This window comes from Mus caroli, unplaced genomic scaffold, assembly GCF_978045245.1.
Source record: "Mus caroli unplaced genomic scaffold, Mus_caroli_1 scaffold_12, whole genome shotgun sequence".
In the NCBI taxonomy this organism is placed as follows: Eukaryota; Metazoa; Chordata; class Mammalia; order Rodentia; family Muridae; genus Mus; species Mus caroli.
In genome coordinates this window covers 49875064-49895957 of record NW_028227267.1, presented here as the reverse complement: position 1 = coordinate 49895957, position 20894 = coordinate 49875064, and the positions used below count along the sequence as shown (strand labels likewise).

General features: G+C 42.8%; 1 gene segment (V, D, J or C); it reads right to left on the bottom strand.

Moving 5' to 3' along the window:
* LOC110309056 (T-cell receptor alpha chain constant-like) overlaps positions 1-16015 on the bottom strand; it is a 439600-nt gene extending 423585 nt beyond the window's left edge. The window contains 2 exon segments of the C gene segment in view: positions 15544-15837; positions 15970-16015. Coding sequence covers positions 15544-15837; positions 15970-16015 — 340 coding nt within the window.
* Positions 16016-20894: the final 4879 nt, after the last annotated feature.

The window sequence follows — 20894 nt, the reverse complement described above, 5'->3', positions numbered from 1 at the left end:
AGGTCTTATGTTCCAGCCCCAGGGGCGTGTTTTCTATCAGTGCAGGGGATAGGATAGCTCAATTGCTGCTCCTCCCCGACACCCTCTGGGAGGGCTCCCCAGGCCCCAGACCCAAAACGATGGGGTCGTCAGGAACTGATTCGGCCTACCTTGTTGTATCCCTGAATGAAAGACCCAAACTCTGTCTCGAAGTAAATGGAAAAAGGTTTGAAGGTATTCTTGATACCGGGGCAGACAAAAGCATTATATCCATGCACTGGTGGCCAAAAGCTTGGCCCACTACAAAATCGTCCCACTCTCTACAAGGCCTGGGATATCATTCATGCCCTGCCATAAGCTCAATGAGTTTGACCTGGAAGGCCCCTGAGGGACAAAAGGGTAAATTCGAACCTTATGTGCTCCCGCTCCCAGTAAACCTTTGGGGGAGAGACATTATGCAACATTTGGGCCTAACCCTGTCCAATGAAAAAATTGTGTTGGGGGAAGGTTTGAACAAAGCAAAAAACATGATGCTAAAGATGGGCTACAGGACAGGCAAAGGATTAGGACGGTCAGAGCAAGGAGGAATTGAGCCTATTTCACCAGTAGGAAATATAGCCCGACAAGGACTGGGTTTTTCCTAGGGGCCATGGGGACGGTTCGGCCTATACCGTGGAAAACAGAGGACCCGGTGTGGGTCCCTCAATGGCCCCTATCCTCTGAAAAAATGGAGGCCGCAATACAATTAGTAAATGAACAACTAAAATTGGATCATATAGAACCTTCTACCTCCCCCTGGAATACTCCCATATTTGTTATTAAGAAAAGATCAGGGAAATGGAGGTTGCTCCATGACCTTAGAGCCATTAATGAACAAATGCATTTGTTCGGCCCTGTGCAAAGAGGCCTTCCTGTGCTCTCCGCCCTGCCCAGGGGTTGGAATTTGATTATAATAGATATTAAAGACTGTTTCTTTTCTATACCTCTATGTCCAATAGATAGGCCCAGATTTGCTTTCACCATACCCTCTGTTAATCATATGGAACCCGATAAAAGGTACCAATGGAAGGTTCTACCACAAGGAATGTCCAACAGCCCTACTATGTGCCAACTTTATGTGCAGGAGGCCCTTTCTCCAGTAAGGAATCAATTTCCCTCGTTAGTCATGCTCCATTATATGGACGACATCCTTCTGTGCCACAAGGACCTTGGCCTGCTTCAAAGGGCCTACCCCCTTTTACTTAAAACTTTGAGTCAATGGGGACTTCAAATAGCTGTAGAAAAGGTCCAAATTTCAAATACTGGACAGTTCCTGGGTACCATGGTGACACCAAATAACATCATACCTCAAAAATTAGAGATAAGAAGGGACCACCTCCATACCCTAAATGATTTTCAGAAATTGTTGGGGGACATTAACTGGCTTAGACCCTTTTTAAAAATCCCCACTTCGGAATTAAGATCTTTGTTCAATATCTTAGAAGGAGATTCGCACATCACGTCCCCCCGAACATTGACTCCAGCTGCTGATCTGGCCCTACAAAAGGTGGAAATGGCCCTGACACAAGCGCAGCTGCTCCGTATCGAAGAATCACAACCCTTTAGTCTGTGTGTCTTACAAACTGCCCATTTGCCAACTGCCGTTCTTTGGCAGAATGGGCCCCTGCTATGGGTTCACCCAAATGTATCCCCAGCAAAAATAATACATTGGTATCCTGAAGCCATAGCTCAGCTTGCACTCAGAGGCTATAAAGCAGCCATCACCCATTTCGGGCGTAGCCCCCACCTCTTGGTGGTGCCTTATACCTCTGTGCAAGTTCAGACCTTGGCCGCCACATCTAATGACTGGGCTATACTAGTTACAACTTTCCCTGGAAGCATAGACAATCACTATCCCAAACACCCGATCCTACACTTTGCCCAGAGCCAGTCAATTGTGTTCCCGCATGTAACGGTAAGAAACCCAATTAAGGAAGGGCTCATGGTGTATACCGATGGCTCCAAGAATGGTGTAGGGGCCTTTGTGGTCAATGGCAAAATATGTTCCAAACAATATAAAGAAGCATCACCTCAAGTAATAGAGTGTCTAGTGGTTCTGGAGGTATTAAAAACCTTTTCTGAACCCCTCAATATTGTGTCAGATTCTAGTTATGTAGTAAATGCAGTAAATTTGCTGGAGGTGGCTGGAGTAATCAAACCCTCTAGCACTTTAGCACAAATTTTTCAAGAGATACAATTAGTGTTGCTTCAAAGAAAATTCCCAGTTTTCATCACTCATATCAGGGCTCATTCAGGCCTACCTGGCCCCATGTCCCTGGGTAATGACTTGGCAGACAAAGCCACCAAATTAATAGCCACAGCCCTGTCACCCTCTGTGGAAGCTGCAAAAGGATTCCACAATCGCTTTCATGTAACGGCAGAAACGTTGCGCCGTCGCTTCTCCTTGACTAGGAAAGAAGCTCGTGACATCGTCACTAGCTGCCAAAATTGCTGTGAGTTTCTGCCCCTCCCTCATGTGGGGATCAACCCCCGCGGCATTCAGCCTTTACAAATATGGCAAATGGATGTCACACATGTCCCCTCCTTTGGCAAGTTACAATATCTTCATGTGTCCGTTGATACCTGCTCTGGCATTATTTTTGCATCTCCCCATGTGGGAGAAAAGGCAACGCATGCGATCCAACACTGCCTCGAGGCTTGGAGCGCTTGGGGACAACCTAAATTTATTAAAACTGATAACGGACCAGCTTATACTTCACAAAAATTTCAAAGCTTTTGTCGCCAAATGGGAGTAACGCATCTAACTGGTATCCCATATAACCCACAAGGTCAAGGTATTGTTGAGAGAGCACATCGGACCCTTAAATCTTATGTTGTTAAACAAAAAGGGGGCGCTGATGAAGCTATACCCCGTACGCCAAAAGTGTCTGTGTCATTGGCACTATTCACCCTCAATTTTTTAAATCTTGACGCACACGGCCATACTGCGGCAGAACGACATTGTTCTGAACCAACTAGACCCAAAGAATTAATAAAATGGAAAGATGTTTTAACCAACAAATGGAGAGGCCCGGATCCTATTCTGATAAGATCCAGGGGAGCTGTTTGTGTCTTCCCGCAGAGCGAACAAAATCCATTCTGGGTCCCAGAAAGACTAACACGATCAATACCCCAAGATGATGAAGATCGCCCTGCTGATATTGGGAACCACCCTGCCTCTGCAAGTGATGTCCCAGGAAAAAGGGCTTCGATGGGGAATAATGTCAACATTCCCACTCCCCATGCCGGTGATGTATGATGCTCAGGTATTTCCCCGCCTGTTTTCTACCAACGAAAGTCATGGACTTCCATATTTACCGTGGGATCCCCAGATTGAAAAGGTCACTGAACAGAGAAAACATAATTTGAGGGGGAGCTTATGTTTCTCCCTCAATAGTTCTTTGACCGAGTGCATTGGGTTATCCTATCAGTATGTTGTCCATATTCCCAATGCACTTATGAATGATACATTTTATGGTGGAGATCTTGTTGATTTGTCTGGAGATTGGCCCAAGGTAACAAAAATTATTAATCATACTGAGTATCAGCAACCAAGGTTAGCCCCCTTTTGTGTAGCAAAGGACGAGCTGCTTTCCTCCCTGCCTTGGGCCGGCTGCCAAGCGCGTCGAGTGGGGCGAGTTAATGATTATTTCACATTATCCCCACCCTTGATTAATGGTTCATATAATGTGGCAAGACGCAATGGCGAAGATAATCCCTCGGCCATTGGCTATCCCTTCAATCTATGGCTTTTGTGTGGCATTAATGGAAGCTGCACCGATATTGCGCCTCTGGCATTAATAGAGGGAGGCTGGTCCCAAAGGGGTTTTATGCGATTCAGCCTAAATTCCTCCGCCACGTGGTGGGTGGGATCGCTTCAACAGTTTCAACATCCCCCTACGCCTGTTTGTGTTTGGCCCCCTTTTCTTTGGCTTGTTAGTAATTCTACCTTGCCTAATAATTTGACTGGCATTTATTGTCAAAATTATTCCTGCTTTTATGCTACATGCTGGGATGCCAAGGCTTTTTCCTTTGCCATGGTTGTCCGTTTGCCCCGCTTTGTTCCAGTCCCGGTGGTGGCCCCCAGCTCCCTGTCCCTTTTTAGGGAAAAGAGGGATTTTGGTGTCTCTGCAGTGATTGTAGGAATCGTGGCTGCTGTGGGCATAACCGCCTCAGTAACTGCATCAGCTCTGGCCCTGTCAGGGACTGTGCAGACCGCAGATACCATTAATCAACTGTCGGCCGCTGTGTCTGCAGCAATTGAAGATAGCCATCTTGCCTATACCCAGCTCCGGGGAGGATTATTACTGGTTAATCAACGTATAGATTTGGTTCAAGAACAAATTGATATTCTCTGGCAACTCGCGCAGTTGGGATGTGAAGTCAGAATGCCAGGATTATGCATCACATCAGTACAATATAATAATTTCACATATGCCGCTAATCTTTCTAAGAGTTTGTCCCAACAGCTGATATATAATTGGACGTCTGATTTTGACCAAACCCTCCAAAAACTTCGATTGGCCATCGTCCAAATCAATTCCACCAGACTTGACCTCTCCTTGACCGAAGGCTTTTCGTCATGGATTTCTTCTGCTGTTTCTTATTTTAAGGAATGGGTGGGGGTGGGTTTGTTTGGAATTCTCCTTTGCTTCGGATCGGTATTTAGCCTATGGTTAACTTGCAAATTATATAAGAAAAATAATAGAGACAAAATCATGATATCCCAGGCGCTTGCTGCCCTGGAGCAGGGGCAATCTGCACAGGTATGGTTGGCGGCGCTTAAACAAAATTGATTTGCACCACTGGTTGCTGGCTGCCCACGCCTTAGCGGGTGAGCTTCAGCAGCCCTAGAGGATTGTAGAGCAATGCATCGCACAGGTGGTCCCCCCGTCCCACCTGGGGAATATGCCGTCTAGTGGGGGTTTCCTGCCCTAGTCTTCCCCTCCTCGAAAAAATGGCAGAGGGACAGGTCGGAGCAACTTCGGGTCCCACTCAAGCCTAGTTGTTGCTTGCGGACATAGTTCTTACATCTCTGAGTAAGAGGATTCGGCCAATGTTCCCGTCCTCTCATACTGGGTGTCCAGTTGGTTTTATTAGACAAAAAAGGGGGAGATGTGGGGCGCCGCTATCTTCCGGTGCTGAGTCATTTCCTCAGCACCAACTAGTAAACATCTAGTTTGCGCCTGCGCTGGAAATCCCCGCCCCGGCCAGCTCCGCCTCAGGGATAACGTCACATGAGGTGATCAGTGTTGAGCCAATCATGGCTTGCCACGTCCGAGGCGGGGAGAATTTTCTATAAAAAGGAGGGGCTCGGGCTTCCTGGGGTCTCCGGTTGTGAAGCTTATGCTCTCCCTCTCAAGACGCATAAAGCTTACTGCAGAAGAACCCTATTGTGTGTGGTGTCCTTATTCGCGGGCGAATCAGAGAACACTCACAAATACAGGTTTATGATGGGATACAGTGTGATGCTTAACACATGTGCACAACAGTGACCAGAGGGTGATTGACATATTCATCACCCCAGGCATACATAACTTCGTTGCACTGGAGATACAAAAGCCCCCTTCCTAACTGTTTTAATGGTGGCCAACCACACTCTCTGCCCACACCTTCCTGGCGCTTCTGGTTCCTAGTATTTCATTCTCTATTTCTTTGTAGGAAACATCATGCATTGTTAGCTATTTATGCATGTATAAATGTCTTCATTTGAGTTTTTGACTTATTTCTCTTTATGTCTTTTGTGGTTCCTCTGGGAATAATGTTATTTATAACACTTAACTATTCACAGTCTGCTTGTTGCTGTTTCTCTCTTTTAAGAGAAATAAAGACCTAAGTCTTAAGGTAGTTTGTTATTTTACTCTCTTCTCCTTAGGTCTCAAATGTCTTCTATCTTCAGACCACAAAAATGTCAGAATACACTCTTCCTGTCTGACCAGCACTGGGGTGGCTGGGGCGCGGGGTCGGCTGACACCCGCCAGCTACCCACGACACCCGCTACAGGATCTTGAGACTTCTGGTGAGTGGAACACAGCTTCTGCTCCAGTCCAATCTCGTGGGACCTGAGACTGCTTTGGTTGGGGAGGCAGAAAACCGGCCTGAGTAGGGCCACAAGCCTCTTCCGGTCTGACCAGCACAGGGGTAGCTAGGGCGCAGGGTCAGCTGACACCCGCCAGCTACCCATGACACCAGCCACAGGATCTTAAGACTTCTGGTGAGTGGAACATGACGTCTGCTCCAATCTTTAAACAGTGACAACAATAACAACTAACCCCAGAGATTACCAGATGGCGAAAGGTAAACGTAATAATCTTACTAACAGAAACCAAGACCACTCACCATCATCAGAACCCAGCACTCCCACTTCGCCCAGTCCAGGGCACCCCAACACATCGGAGAAGCTAGACCCGGATCTAAAAGCATATCTCATGATGATGGTAGAGGACATCAAGAAGGACTTTAATAACACACTTAAAGAAATACAGGAGAACACTGCTAAACAGGTAGAAGACATTAAAGAGGAAGAACAAAAATCCCTTAAAGAATTGCAGGAAAACCAGACCAAACAGGTGATGGAATTGAATAAAACCATCCAAGACCTAAAAAGGGAGTAGAGACAATGAAGAAAACCCAAATTGAGGCAACGCTGTAGATAGAAACCCTAGGAAAGAAACCTGGAACCATAGATGCGAGCATCAGCAACAGAATACAAGAGATGGAAGAGAGAATCTCAGGTGCAGAAGACTCCATAGAGAACATCGGCATGACAATCAAAGAAAATTCAAAATCCAAAAAGATCCTAACTCAAAACATCCAGGAAATCCAGGACAAAATGAGAAGACCAAACCTACGGATAATAGGAGTAGATGAGAATGAAGATTTTCAACTCAAAGGACCAGCAAATATCTTCAACAAAATTATAGAAGAAAACTTCCCAAACCTAAAGAAAGAGATGCCCATGAACATACAAGAAGCTTACAGAACTCCAAATAGACTGGACCAGAAAAGAAATTTCTTCCGACACATAATAATCAGAACAACAAATGCACTAAATAAAGATAGAATACTAAAAGCAGTAAGGGAAAAAGGTCAAGTAACATATAAAGGCAAGCCTATCAGAATTACACCGGATTTTTCACCAGAGACTATGAAAGCCAGAAGGGCCTGGATAGATGTTATACAGAAACTAAGAGAACACAATTTCCAGCCCAGGCTACTATACCCAGCCAAACTCTCAATTACCATAGATGGAGAAACCAAAGTATTCCACGACAAAACGAAATTCACACATTATCTTTCCACGAATCCAGCCCTTCAAAGGATAATAACAGAAAAAAACCAATATAAGGACGGAAACCACATCCTAGAAAAAGCAAGAAGGTAATCCCTCAACAAACCTAAAAGAAGACAGCCACAAGAACAGAACACCAACTCTAACAACAAAAATAAAAGGAAGCAACAATTACTTCTCCCTAATATCTCTTAATATCAATGGACTCAACTCCCCAATAAAAAGACATAGAATAACAGGCTGGCTACAGAAACAGGACCCAACATTTTGCTGCTTACAGGAAACTCATCTCAGAGAAAAAGATAGATACTACCTCAGAATGAAAGGCTGGAAAACAATTTTCCAAGCAAATGGTAGGAAGAAACAAGCTGGAGTAGCCATTATAATATCTGATAAGATTGACTTCCAACCCAAAGTCATTAAAAAAGACAAGGAAGGGCACTTCATTCTCATCAAAGGTAAAATCCTCCAAGAGGAACTATCAATTCTGAATATCTATGCTCCAAATACAAGGGCAGCCTCATTCATTAAAGATACTTTAGTAAAGCTCAAAGAACACATTGCACCTCACACAATAATAGTGGGAGACTTCAACACACCACTTTCACCAATGGACAGATCATGGAAGCAGAAACTAAACAGGGACACAGTGAAACTAACAGAGGTTATGAAACAAATGGATCTGACAGATATCTACAGAACATTTTATCCTAAAACAAAAGGATATACCTTCTTTTCAGTACCTCACAGTACCTTCTCCAAAATTGACCACATAATTGGTCACAAAACAAGCCTCAACATATATAAAAATATTGAAATTGTCCCATGCACCCTATCAGATCACCATGGACTAAGACTGATCTTCAATAACAAAATAAATAATAGAAAGCCAACACACACGTGGAAACTAAACAACACTCTTCTCAATGATACCTTGGTCAAGGAAGGAATAAAGAAAGAAATTAAGGACTTTCTGGAGTTTAATGAAAATGAAGCCACAACATACCCAAACTTATGGGACACATTGAAAGCATTTCTAAGAGGAAAACTCATAGCTCTGAGTGCCTCCAAAAAGAAACTAGAGAGAGCACACATTAGCAGCTTGACAACACACCTAAAAGCTCTAGAACGAAAGGAAGCAAATTCACCCAAGAGGAGTAGACGGCAAGAAATAATCAAACTCAGGGGTGAAATCAACCAAGTGGAAACAAGAACAATTCAAAGAATCAACCAATCGAGGAGCTGGTTCTTTGAGAAAATCAACAAGATAGATAAACCCTTAGCCAGACTCACTAGAGGGCATAGGGAAAGTATTCTAATTAACAAAATCAGAAATGAAAAGGGAGACATAACAACAGACTCTGAAGACAATCAAAACACCATCAGATCCTTCTACAAAAGGCTATACTCAATAAAACTGGAGAACCTGGATGAAATGGAGAAGTTCCTAGACAGATACCAGGTACCAAAGTTAAATCAAGATCAGGTTAATGATCTAAATAGTCCCATATCCCCTAATGAAATTGAAGCAGTCATTAATAGTCTCCCAACCAAGAAAAGCCCAGGACCAGATGGGTTTAGTGCAGAGTTCTACCAAACCTTCAAAGAAGATCTAATCCCAGTTCTTCACAAACTATTTCACAAAATAGAATCAGAAAGTACTCTACCCAACTCATTCTATGAAGCCACAATTACTCTGATACCTAAACCACATAAAGACCCAACAAAAATAGATAACTTCAGACCAATTTCCCTTATGAATATTGATGCAAAATTCCTCAATAAAGTTCTCGCTAACCGAATTCAAGAACACATCAAAACAATCATCCATCCTGACCAAGTAGGTTTCATCCCAGGGATGCAAGGATGGTTCAATATACGAAAATCCATCAATGTAATCCATTATATAAACAAACTCAAAGACAAAAACCACATGATCATCTCGTTAGATGCTGAAAAAGCATTTGACAAAATCCAACACCCATTCATGATAAAAGTCTTGGAAAGATCAGGAATTCAAGGCCCATACTTAACCATGATAAAAGCAATATACAGCAAACCAGTAGCCAACATCAAATTAAATGGTGAGAAGCTGGAAGCAATCCCACTAAAATCAGGGACTAGACAAGGCTGCCCACTCTCTCCCTACCTATTCAACATTGTACTTGAAGTCCTAGCCAGAGCATTTAGACAACAAAAGGAGATCAAGGGGATACAAATCGGAAAAGAAGAAGTCAAAATATCACTTTTTGCAGATGATATGATAGTATACATAAGTGACCCTAAAAATTCCACCAGAGAACTCCTAAGCCTGATAAATAGCTTCGGTGAAGTAGCTGGATATAAAATTAACTCAAGCAAGTCAATGGCCTTTCTGTACACAAAGGATAAACAGGCAGAGAAGGAAATTACGGAAACAACACCCTTCTCAATAGTCACAAACAATATAAAATACCTTGGCGTGACTCTAACTAAGGAATTGAAAGATCTGTATGACAAGAACATCAAGTCCCTGAAGAAAGAAATTAAAGAAGATCTCAGAAGATGGAAAGACTTCCCATGCTCATGGATTGGCAGGATCAACATTGTAAAAATGGCTATCTTACCAAAAGCAATCTACAGATTCAATGCAATCCCCATCAAAATTCCAACTCAATTCTTCAACGAATTAGAAAGGGTAATCTGCAAATTCATCTGTAACAACAAAAAACCTAGGATAGCAAAAACTCTTCTCAAGGATAAAAGAACCTCTGGTGGAATCACCATGCCTGACCTAAAGCTGTACTACAGAGCAATTGTGATAAAAACTGCATGGTACTGGTATAACGACTGACAAGTAGACCAATGGAACAGAATTGAAGACCCTGAGATCAACCCACATACCTATGGTCACTTGATCTTTGACAAGGGAGCAAAAACCATCCAGTGGAAAAAAGACAGCATTTTCAACAAATGGTGCTGGCAAAACTGGCGGTTATCATGTAGAAGAATGCGAATTGATCCATTCCTATCTCCTTGTACTAAGGTCAAATCTAAGTGGATTAAGGAACTCCACATAAAACCAGAGACACTGAAACTTATAGAGGAGAAAGTAGGGAAAAGCCTCAAAGATATGGGTACAGGGGAAAAATTCCTGAATAGAACAGCAAAGGCTTGTGCTGTAAGATCGAGAATCGATAAATGGGACCTCATAAAGTTGTAAAGCTTCTGCAAAGCAAAAGACACCGTCAATAAGACAAAAAGATCACCAACAGATTGGGAAAGGATCTTTACCTATCCTAAATCAGATAGGGGACTAATATCCAATATATGTAAAGAACTCAAGAAGGTGGACTCCAGAAAATCAAATAACCCCGTTAAAAAATGGGGCTCAGAACTGAACAAAGAATTCTCACCTGAGGAATACCAAATGGCAGAGAAGCACCTGAAAAAATGTTCAACATCCTTAATCATCAGGGAAATGCAACTCAAAACAACCCTGAGATTCCACCTCACACCAGTCAGAATGGCTAAGATCAAAAATTCAGGTGACAGCAGATGCTGGCGAGGATGTGGTGAAAGAGGAACACTCCTTCATTGTTGGTGGGATTGCAAGCTGGTACAACCACTCTGGAAATCAGTTTGGCGGTTCCTCAGAAAATTGGACATAATACTACCAGAGGATCTAGCAATACCTCTCCTGGGCATATATCCAGAAGATGTTCCAACCGGTAAGAAGGACACATGCTCCACTATGTTCATAGCAGCCTTATTTATAATAGCCAGAAGCTGGAAAGAACCCAGATGCCCCTCAACAGAGGAATGGATACAGAAATTATGGTACATTTACACAATGAAGTACTACTCAGCTATTAAAAGGAATGAATTTATGAAATTCCTAGGCAAATGGATAGATCTGGAGGGCATCATCCTGAGTGAGGTAACATATTCACAAAGGAACTCACACAATATGTACTCACTGATAAGTGGATATTAGCCCAAAAACTTAGGATACCCAAGATATAAGATACAATTTGTTAAACGCATGAAACTCAAGAAGAACAAAGACCAAAGTGTGGACACTTTTCCCCTTCTTAGAATTGGGAACAAAACACCCATGGAAAGAGTTACAGAGATAAAGTTTGGAGCTGTGAAGAAAGAATGGACCATCTAAATACTGCCATATCCAGGGATCCATCCCATAATCAGCTTCCAAACGCTGACACCATTGCATACACTAGCAAGATTTTGCTGAAAGGACCCAGATATAGCTATCTCTTGTGAGACAATGCCGGGGCCTAGCAAACACAGAAGTTGATGCTCACAGTCAGCTATTGAATGTATCACAGGGCCTCCAATGGAGGAGTTAGAGAAAGTACCCAAGGAGCTAAAGGGAACTGCAACCCCATAGGTGGAACATTATTATGAACTAACCAGTACCCCAGAGCTCTTGACTCTCGTTGCATTTGTATCAATAGATGGCCATCACTGGAAAGAGAGGCCCATTGGGCTTGCCAACTTTATATGCCCCGGTACAGGGGAATGCCAGGGCCAAGGGGTGGGGGTGGGTAGTGGGGGACTGGGGGGGGAGTGTATTGGGGACTTTTTGGATAGCATTGGAAATGTAATTGAGGAAAATACCTAATAAAATAAAAAAATGTCAGAATACAATGATATGCAATTTAGACATCTCAAAAAGAGAAATTACTGTGCTATGCACAGCGAATCAGAGAAATGCAGACTCTTTATATACATATTATAAAGAGACTAAAGCTGAGAGTATAATTTCAGCCCTTTCAGATGTATTTCTAAAAATTGGGTTGCTGAATGATGTGATAGTCCTATAAAGTAGAAGTTTCTGGTTATGTCATGGGATACAGATTCACATGGTGACTTACTGACATGGTGTTTTGCTGAGCAAGATGTGTGGGAGGACATGTGATGTTTGGAGGGAGTATAAATAGGACTCAATGGACAGTGGCAGGGTGCTTGAATATGATGCTAGCCTTGCAATGCTTCACTTTATTGAGAGAGGGATGGCAAAGAACTTCTCCTGGTGTCCCAGCTGGTTCTGGTTGGTCTCTGACTCATGAGGATTCAGTGGAGGCCTGGCTGTTTCTGTTGGATCATGCCACCACTGCTGCTGACATATTTGGTATCCTGACACTATATAACTGGACTGCTGGTATCCTGACAGATTGGAATCACTTGAAAGAACTATTTCTAAACAGGTACACACTCACTTCTCCTATTTAGCATCTTTTCTCCCTTACCTTTGGATGGTGGGCTAGAAGGGAGCTCAAAGCATTTGAGAGCCCTTACTAAAAGTAGGGTTTAAAGAACCTAAGCCTGCAGCTCTATTTTTTTACTTTTTGAGACACTCATGTTGTCTAGCAGCTACATTGTGTTCTCAAGAACAACATGCAAGGGTCCAACCTTTGCCACAGCCTTGCTGTTTGTGATGTGATATACCACTGCAACTTAGTCTTGCATTTTCTTATTGCTGATCTGTTTTGAATACCTCTTTGTACAACTATTGGTTATTCACATGTTTTCCTATGGGAGGTTTCCTTCTATGATCTTTAGCATTTAAAACTGGACTGCCTTTTAGTGCTTTGTTAGAGAGTTCCTTGTATATAATTAGCACCAATCTCTTATAAGATAGGCAGCTTGAAAATACTTTTCTTAATGTATATGCTTTTTATTCTGTGGTTTGGAGGCTGTCTTAGTTAGGGCTTCATTGCTGCGAAGAGACACCATGACTAAGGCAACTCTTTTAAAGGCAAACATTCAGTTGGGGATGGCTTACAGTTTCAGAGGTTTAATCCATTCTCATCATGGTGGGAAGTATGGCAGCATGCAGGCAGACATGGTGCTGGAGAAGGAGCTGAGAGCTCTACATCTTGATCTTGGCAACCAGAAGGAGAGTGTTTTCTGCAGGCAGCCAGGAAAGGACTGTCATCCCACACTGGGCAGAACCTGGGCATAGGAGACCACAAAGTCCACTTACACAGTGGCACACTTCCTCCAACAAGGCTTCTACATTTTATGCAGTTGTACTTGCCGAGTTTTGCTGTTCTTGCTTATGCTCTTGACACCAAAGTCATTTCCAATATCAACGCAATGCTTTCCCTCCATATCTTCTTCAGTAGTTTTAGAGTTGTGGGTCTTAGGTTCAAGTCTAATTCATTTTGAGCTTTTATTTTCATGATACAATGTCAGGGTTCTGTGCTTCATCATCTAAAATGTAGCCAAGAAATAGAAGCAATCTGAGCAAGCTGAAAGTCCATTGACAAATGAATGAACAGAATGCAGCAAGCTGACAATGGGGTGCTATTTAGCCTTGAGAATGAAGGGCATTCTGGTATTTGTGATGAAGTGATGAAAATAGATGACATTATAGTAAATGAAATAAGTCAGCCACAGAAGGGCAAATACTGAATCCAATGGCATGAGTATCTAAAAATAGTCAAATTCACAGAAACAAAATAGAATGGCATTTTCCAGGGAGTAGAATAGGGGAGTTAGCGCCCAGTGGTTGTGTCACTTCAGTCAGGCAAGAGTCAGCTTTAGAGACTCTGCAGCCAAGAGCAGAGTCAACAACATACCAATGTGAGCTCAAGACCTAAGAGGACAGACTGCGTGTGAGATGTTTAGAAATAGCAATGATGTCAACAAATAAGTGTCCAGAGGAGGGACAGCGACGGTGGGTTCAAGGGTGTGCATGTGTGCCCAAACTCATAACATTGTGTATTAAGTATGGGCAGGCTATGTGTATCATTTTATCTTAATATACCTGCTTTAAAAAGAGAAGATTTGATTCTTGTATTTGCTGTAGATTTACTGTTTCTGCCACTCTCCCTTCCCTTTTGAGGTTTCCATCTTTGTGGAGAGCCTTTCCCTCCAGCATGAGGAGATGGCTTCTTGATTTATTTCTTTTTTTAATTGTGATATTCATTTCATTTTGTTTTTAATAGTTAGAATAGAAGACAATGGATTATACTATGTATACTATGCATCTTCAAATACACATCATGTCATTTTGTCCTTATCCCCACTCTTCCTCCATTGCCGTCTCCCATGTCCCTGTCTCCTCTTGCTGGCCCTCTTCCTCACCCCTGAGAATCATTATACTAATAATCAGTCAAATTCAGGAAGATAAACACTCTGGTTTTCTCATATGTAGAATAGATGTGTATGCTTATGAATGTGTGTGTGTGTGTGTGTGTGTGTGTGCGTGTGTGTGTGTGTGTGAGAGAGAGAGAGAGAGAGAGAGAGAGAGAGAGAGAGAGAGAGAGAGAGAGAGAGAGAGAGAGAGAGAGGACCACGTCAGGGGAGGAAGAAACCACAGGGAGGAAGGAGGAAGGAAAAGACATAGTATAGTGTTTGTGACACATTGTGACACAGAAATGTCTTTTTTTTTTAAGTCTGAGAATGAATTCTCACCGTTTGTTTTTCTTTCAAGATGTTCCTATCTTACGACAGTTTCAGTAGGATATTTCCATTTGTCTTCAGAAGTCAGGATTGACACTTTTCAAGGAGCCTTTTAAATATATGGGACATGGCTTTGTACACTGCAGGGACTACAGTAGGCTACCATGAGGACTTTTGATTTTAGTCTGGGAAAAACAGGACACCACTGCAAGGACCTGAGCCAAGTAGGACACCATCGAAGCTCACTGGTTGCTGTGTTCAGAGTAGACTGGAGTAGAACACGCAGCAAGGTATTTTAGAGGCCCATCATAGCTTAGACAAGGAGGTAGCAGTGGCTAGAGAGCAGATCAATGTTTAAAGTATGGTTAAAATGATTTCTCAATGAATTATATGTGAGAGGTGAGAGCAAAATCTTTGATTACTCATGTTATAGCCAAATATGCTGTTAGTACTGCTGAAATAGAAATGCTGGTGATCTAGGCAGCGTTTGGAAGAATGGGGTTAAATTGGGAGGTTGGGTTTGGTCAGGCTACACTGTAGTCCTGAGTGCAGCGTCTCTAAAGCGCAGTGCCTCCACACATTAGGACGTCTACCTGAGGGTGTCCTTTAAGTTAATTCCGACATGATGCCATAGTAAAATGAAGAATACGATACATTTCCATGTCTTTTTAAGAGTCAAACATTCTCCACATTCTTGTGCCTCTGCTCCGCTCATTTTCATTACTAGTGATCTTATTGTGAATCGTTCTTGGTGTGCCCTCGAGCACAGAAGGTCTCAGGAGGTTTGCGCTCAGCTCCCCCTGCAGCCTCAGGCACTGTGCCCTCCAGTGCACAGAAGTACTTGGCTGAGTCGCTCCAATGGGCTGGGGATTTCTTCAAGTTGAAAGAGGTGCTACTCTTCCTAAACTCGGCCTCAAAGCCCTTGGTGCCTTTAACAACGGCGTCTCCTGTGATGTATTTGAGGAGAAACTGGAGGCTCTGGCCAGGATACTGCACGTACCAGAAGAGGTAAGGTGCTGCACTGTATGAATAACTGCATCTGAGCTCCAGGGAGGCTCCTTCAGAGACCGTGACGTGAGTATCAGGCTGGTCCACGGACTGGGCACTGTTTCCTCCTGTGAAACCAAAGTAGCAGCAGTGAGACCAAAATTGACCCACCTGTAATGATACTATGTCCCTTGTGTAGATTCTGACTAGGAACATGTTCGGCCTGTGGAAACAAAAGCAAGGACTGAAATAATACTTACTCAGTGAGAAGAACGCGCTGAGCAGCAGAATGGTCACTGGGAACATGGCTAGGCAGTGAGAAGGCTGAGAGATGTATTCAGGAAAATCTCCCTGTGGACAAGGCCTGGAGACTATTAACTGAGAGATGCTCCCTTGGCAATGACTGCTCTGTCGTCCTTTCTACTTACAACTGCACTTCGGAGAGCTGCAAGGTATAAGGGCGCGCTGGAGTGACAGGATTTTTTTTTTTTTTCCTTTCCCAGTATAGACATTCAGCCTATGCAACAGTGCCCCCTGGCGGTCAAATGTGGAAAAATTACGCCTTAAAATTTTTTTTTGTTAGGTTCATTGAAGCAATAAAATCTGGTGAAAGTAAATCTTAAGCAGATGATCTAATTTTATGAGTTAAGTAGTACTATTTAATCTTATGAGCTAGAAAATGCTGCCTTCCTCATTTTATAAACTAGAAAGCTTAAGAATGGAAGAAAGTGTGTGTCACAGCAAGTGACAAGCCTGGAGTTTCTCTCATTACTATGACCAGGAAGGTCCATCAATAATGACTTATGACTATGCACGTTTATCCCAACAGCCTTTTACAGTGTTAGCTGTCATATATAATGAACAGGAAAGCACGCCTTTATAGAGCTAACTAGGTTTCATAAGTACATAGACCACCAGCTTGTCTGTTCCACTGAAGACCCAACAGTCTATAGGCCTCCCAGGAAATCTGAGGCACATTTACTTTTTATTGCACATCTTATTAGTGAAGGAAAAAGAAAGAAGTGTAAACAGTGACGCTAGCCTTGTGGAGTGAGTGAGAGAACCGCTCTGCACAGGAGGAGGAACGACTGATGGGGCCGACAAAGGAGGTACGGTACGATCAGTGAAGGCTGTGGAAGTCCTAAGTAAATTCTACTTAAGCAGCGGTTGGATGGGAGGTCCTGACACATGTCCCCAAACAAAGATCTCCGGGAGGACAGAACCACTAGAACCAGGTTTATGGAGGAGCACAGAACCATAAATACCAGAGTCAAGGCAAAGCTGTCAGCCAAAGCCTTGCTTCTGTAGACAGAGTCTTCTTAGGAAACAATGACAGTCAGAGGATGAGAGCCACCACTGCCTTTAGTTAAAGGATACCCTGATGGTTTCTTAGAAAGTAATAAAGAAAGAACAAAATAATTATTGAAGGACCATAAAACATGAGACACACCTGTTTAGGTTAGAGGACAGTCCAGCTAGACTCTAAAGATACTGATTTTTTTCCTCAAAGGTGATTTTTTTTGGGGGGGGCAGGTGCTTTGGGGAATGGAATGATTTCTTTCCCTGAATGTAGAAGCAACTCTTTGACCTTCCAGAATCGTTTGCAAATCCGTTTAGAACTCAGCTTGGCATAGCAGTACCCCATAATCCTGGTACCAGCTTGTCTTAGTTAGGATTTCTATTGCTTCAATGAAACATGGAGGCCAGAAAGCAAGGAGGGGAGGGAAGAGTTAGTGTGGTCCAATCAAGGAAGGAAGACAGAGCCGGAATGCAGACAGGACAGGAACCTGGAGGCAGGAGCTGATGCAGAGGCCAAGGAGGGGCTCTGCTTATTGCCTTGCTCTCCATGGCTTGATCAGTCTCTTTCTTATAAAACCCAGATCTGCCATCCCAGGGAATGGAACCACCCCACAATGAGCTGGGCCCTTCCCCATCAATCACTAATGAAGAAAATGCCCTTTAGGCTAACTGCAGCCCATCCCAGCACGGAAGAGCTCTCCCGACCCCCGCCGTGTTATTTGACCTCTATGGTGAATCTATGCTTGTGTTCTAATTTTAACAGCAACAGTCTTATAAATTCTGAAGTGTCACATAATTGAACAAGTCAGGAAATCTTTGGGCATCTGAAAATGCATGGTTTAAATGCTGTTTTCCATGTCCAGACCGACTAACACAAACATCCCAACTCATTCCATCACTGTTAGGTGGGCTTAGGGAAGGTAGCTGCAGCCAGAAGGATAGAGAGGCAATGACATCCGAACCTCTTCTAGGGACACTTCCCAGGATTCCAAGCTCCTTGTTCTCCATGGCCTCTTTAGTGGTAACTAACTCACGGGTGGTCGTTTATTCATTTTATTGCTTGGTGCTGTGCTACACTGATGGAGATTAGTTTTGCAGAGGTGGTTTTTTTTTTTTTAAGACTCTGATACACTTTTCAATTTTGAACATGTTTTTTTTTTTTTTTTTTTTTTATATATTTTTATTACATAATTTCCTCAATTACATTTCCAATACTATCCCAAAAGTCCCCCATAGCGCCCCCCACTTCCCTACCCACCCATTCCCATTCTTTTGGCCCTGGCATTCCCCTATATTGGGGCATATAAAGTTTGCAAGTCCAATGGGCCTCTCTTTCCATTGATGGCCGACTAGGCCATCTTTCGATACATATGCAGCTAGAGACAAGAGCTCCAGGTTTCCAGTTAGTACATCATGTTGTTCCAACAATAGGGTTGCAGATCCCTTTAGCTCCTTGGGTACTTTCTCTAGCTTCTCCATTGGGAGCCCTGTGATACATCCAATAGCTGACTGTGAGCATCCACTCCTGTGTTTGCTAGGCCCCGGCATCGTCTCACAAGAGACAGCTATATTTGGGTCCTTTCAGCAAGATCTTGCTAGTGTATGCAATGGTGTCAGCGTTTAGAAGCTGATTATGGGACAGATCCCTGGATACGGCAGTCTCTAAATGGTCCATCCTTTCATCACAGCTACGAACTTTGTCTCTGTAACTCCTTCCCTGGGAGTTTTGTTCCCAATTCTAAGAAGGTGCACAGTGTCCACACTTTGGCCTTCATTCTTCTTGAGTTTCATGCGTTTAGCAAATTGTATCTTATATCTTGGGTATCCTAAGTATTGGGCTAATATCCACTTATCAATGAATACATATTGTGTGAGTTCTTTTGTGATTGTGTTACTTCACTCAAGATGATGCCCTCCAGGTCCATCCATTTGGCTAGGAATTTCATAAATTCATTCTTTTTAATAGCTGAGTAGTACTCCATTGTGTAAATGTACCATAATTTCTGTATCCATTCCTCTGTTGAGGGACATCTGGGTTCTTTCCAGCTTCTGGCTATTATAAATAGGGCTGCTATGAACATAGTGGAGCATGTGTCCTTTTTACCGGTTGGGACATCTTCTGGATATATGCCCAGGAGAGGTATTGCTGGATCCTCCGGTAGTACTATGTCCAATTTTCTGAGGAACCGCCAGACTGATTTCCAGAGTGGTTGTACAAGCTTGCAATCCCACCAACAATGGAGGAGTGTTCCTCTTTCTCCACATCCTCGCCAGCATCTGCTGTCACCTGAATTTTTGATCTTAGCCATTCTGACTGGTGTGAGGTGGAATCTCAGGGTTGTTTTGATTTGCATTTCCCTGATGATTAAGGATGTTGAACATTTTTTCAGGTGCTTCTCTGCCATTCGGTATTCCTCAGGTGAGAATTCTTTGTTCAGTTCTGAGCCCCATTTTTTAATGGGGTTATTTGACTTTCTGGAGTCCACCTTCTTGAGTTCTTTATATATATTGGATATTAGTCCCTTATCTGATTTAGGATAGGTGAAGATCCTTTCCCAATCTGTTGGTGGTTTTTTTGTCTTATTGATGGTGTCTTTAGCCTTGCAGAAGCTTTGTAGTTTCATGAGGTCCCACTTGTCAATTCTCGATCTTACAGCACAAGCCATTACTGTTCTATTCAGGAATTTTTCCCCTGTGCCCATATCTTCAAGGCTTTTCCCCACTTTCTCCTCTATAAGTTTCAGTGTCTCTGGTTTTATGTGAAGATCCTTGATCCACTTAGACTTGACCTTAGTACAAGGAGATAGGAATGGATCGATTAGCATTCTTCTACATGTTAACAACCAGTTGTGCCAGCACCATTTGTTGAAAATGCTGTCTTTCTTCCACTGGATGTTTTTAGCTCCCTTGTCGAAGATCAAGTGACCATAGGTGTGTGGGTTCATTTCTGGGTCTTCAATTCTATTCCATTGGTCTATTTGTCTGTCACTATACCAGTACCATGCAGTTTTTATCACAATTGCTCTGTAGTAGAGCTTTAGGTCCGGCATGGTGATTCCACCAGAGGTTCTTTTATCCTTGAGAAGAGTTTTTGCTATCCTAGGTTTTTTGTTATTCCAGATGAATTTGCAGATTGCACTTTCTAATTCGTTGAAGAATTGATTTGGAATTTTGATGGGGATTGCATTGAATCTGTAGATTGCTTTTGGCAAGATAGCCATTTTTACAATGTTGATCCTGCCAATCCATGAGCATGGGAGATCTTTCCATCTTCTGAGATCTTCTATAATTTCTTTCTTCAGAGACTTGAAGTTTTTATTATACAGATCTTTCACTTCCTTAGTTAGAGTCACACCAAGATATTTTATATTATTTGTGACTATTGAGAAGGGTGTTGTTTCCCTAATTTCTTTCTCAGCCTGTTTATTCTTTGTGTAGAGAAAGGCCATTGATTTGTTTGAGTTAATTTTATATCCAGCTACTTCACCGAAGCTGTTTATCAGGCTTAGGAGTTCTCTGGTGGAATTTTTAGGGTCACTTATATATACTATCATATCATCTGCAAAAAGTGATATTTTGACTTCTTCTTTTCCAATTTGTATCCCTTTGATCTCCTTTTGTTGTCGAATTGCTCTGGCTAGGACTTCAAGTACAATGTTGAATAGGTATGGAGAAAGTGGACAGCCTTGTCTAGTCCCTGATTTTAGAGGGATTGCTTCAAGCTTCTCACCATTTACTTTGATGTTGGCTACTGGTTTGCTGTAGATTGCTTTTATCATGTTTAGGTATGGGCCTTGAATTCCTGATCTTTCCAAGACTTTTATCATGAATGGGTGTTGGATCTTGTCAAATGCTTTTTCCGCATCTAACGAGATGACCATGTGGT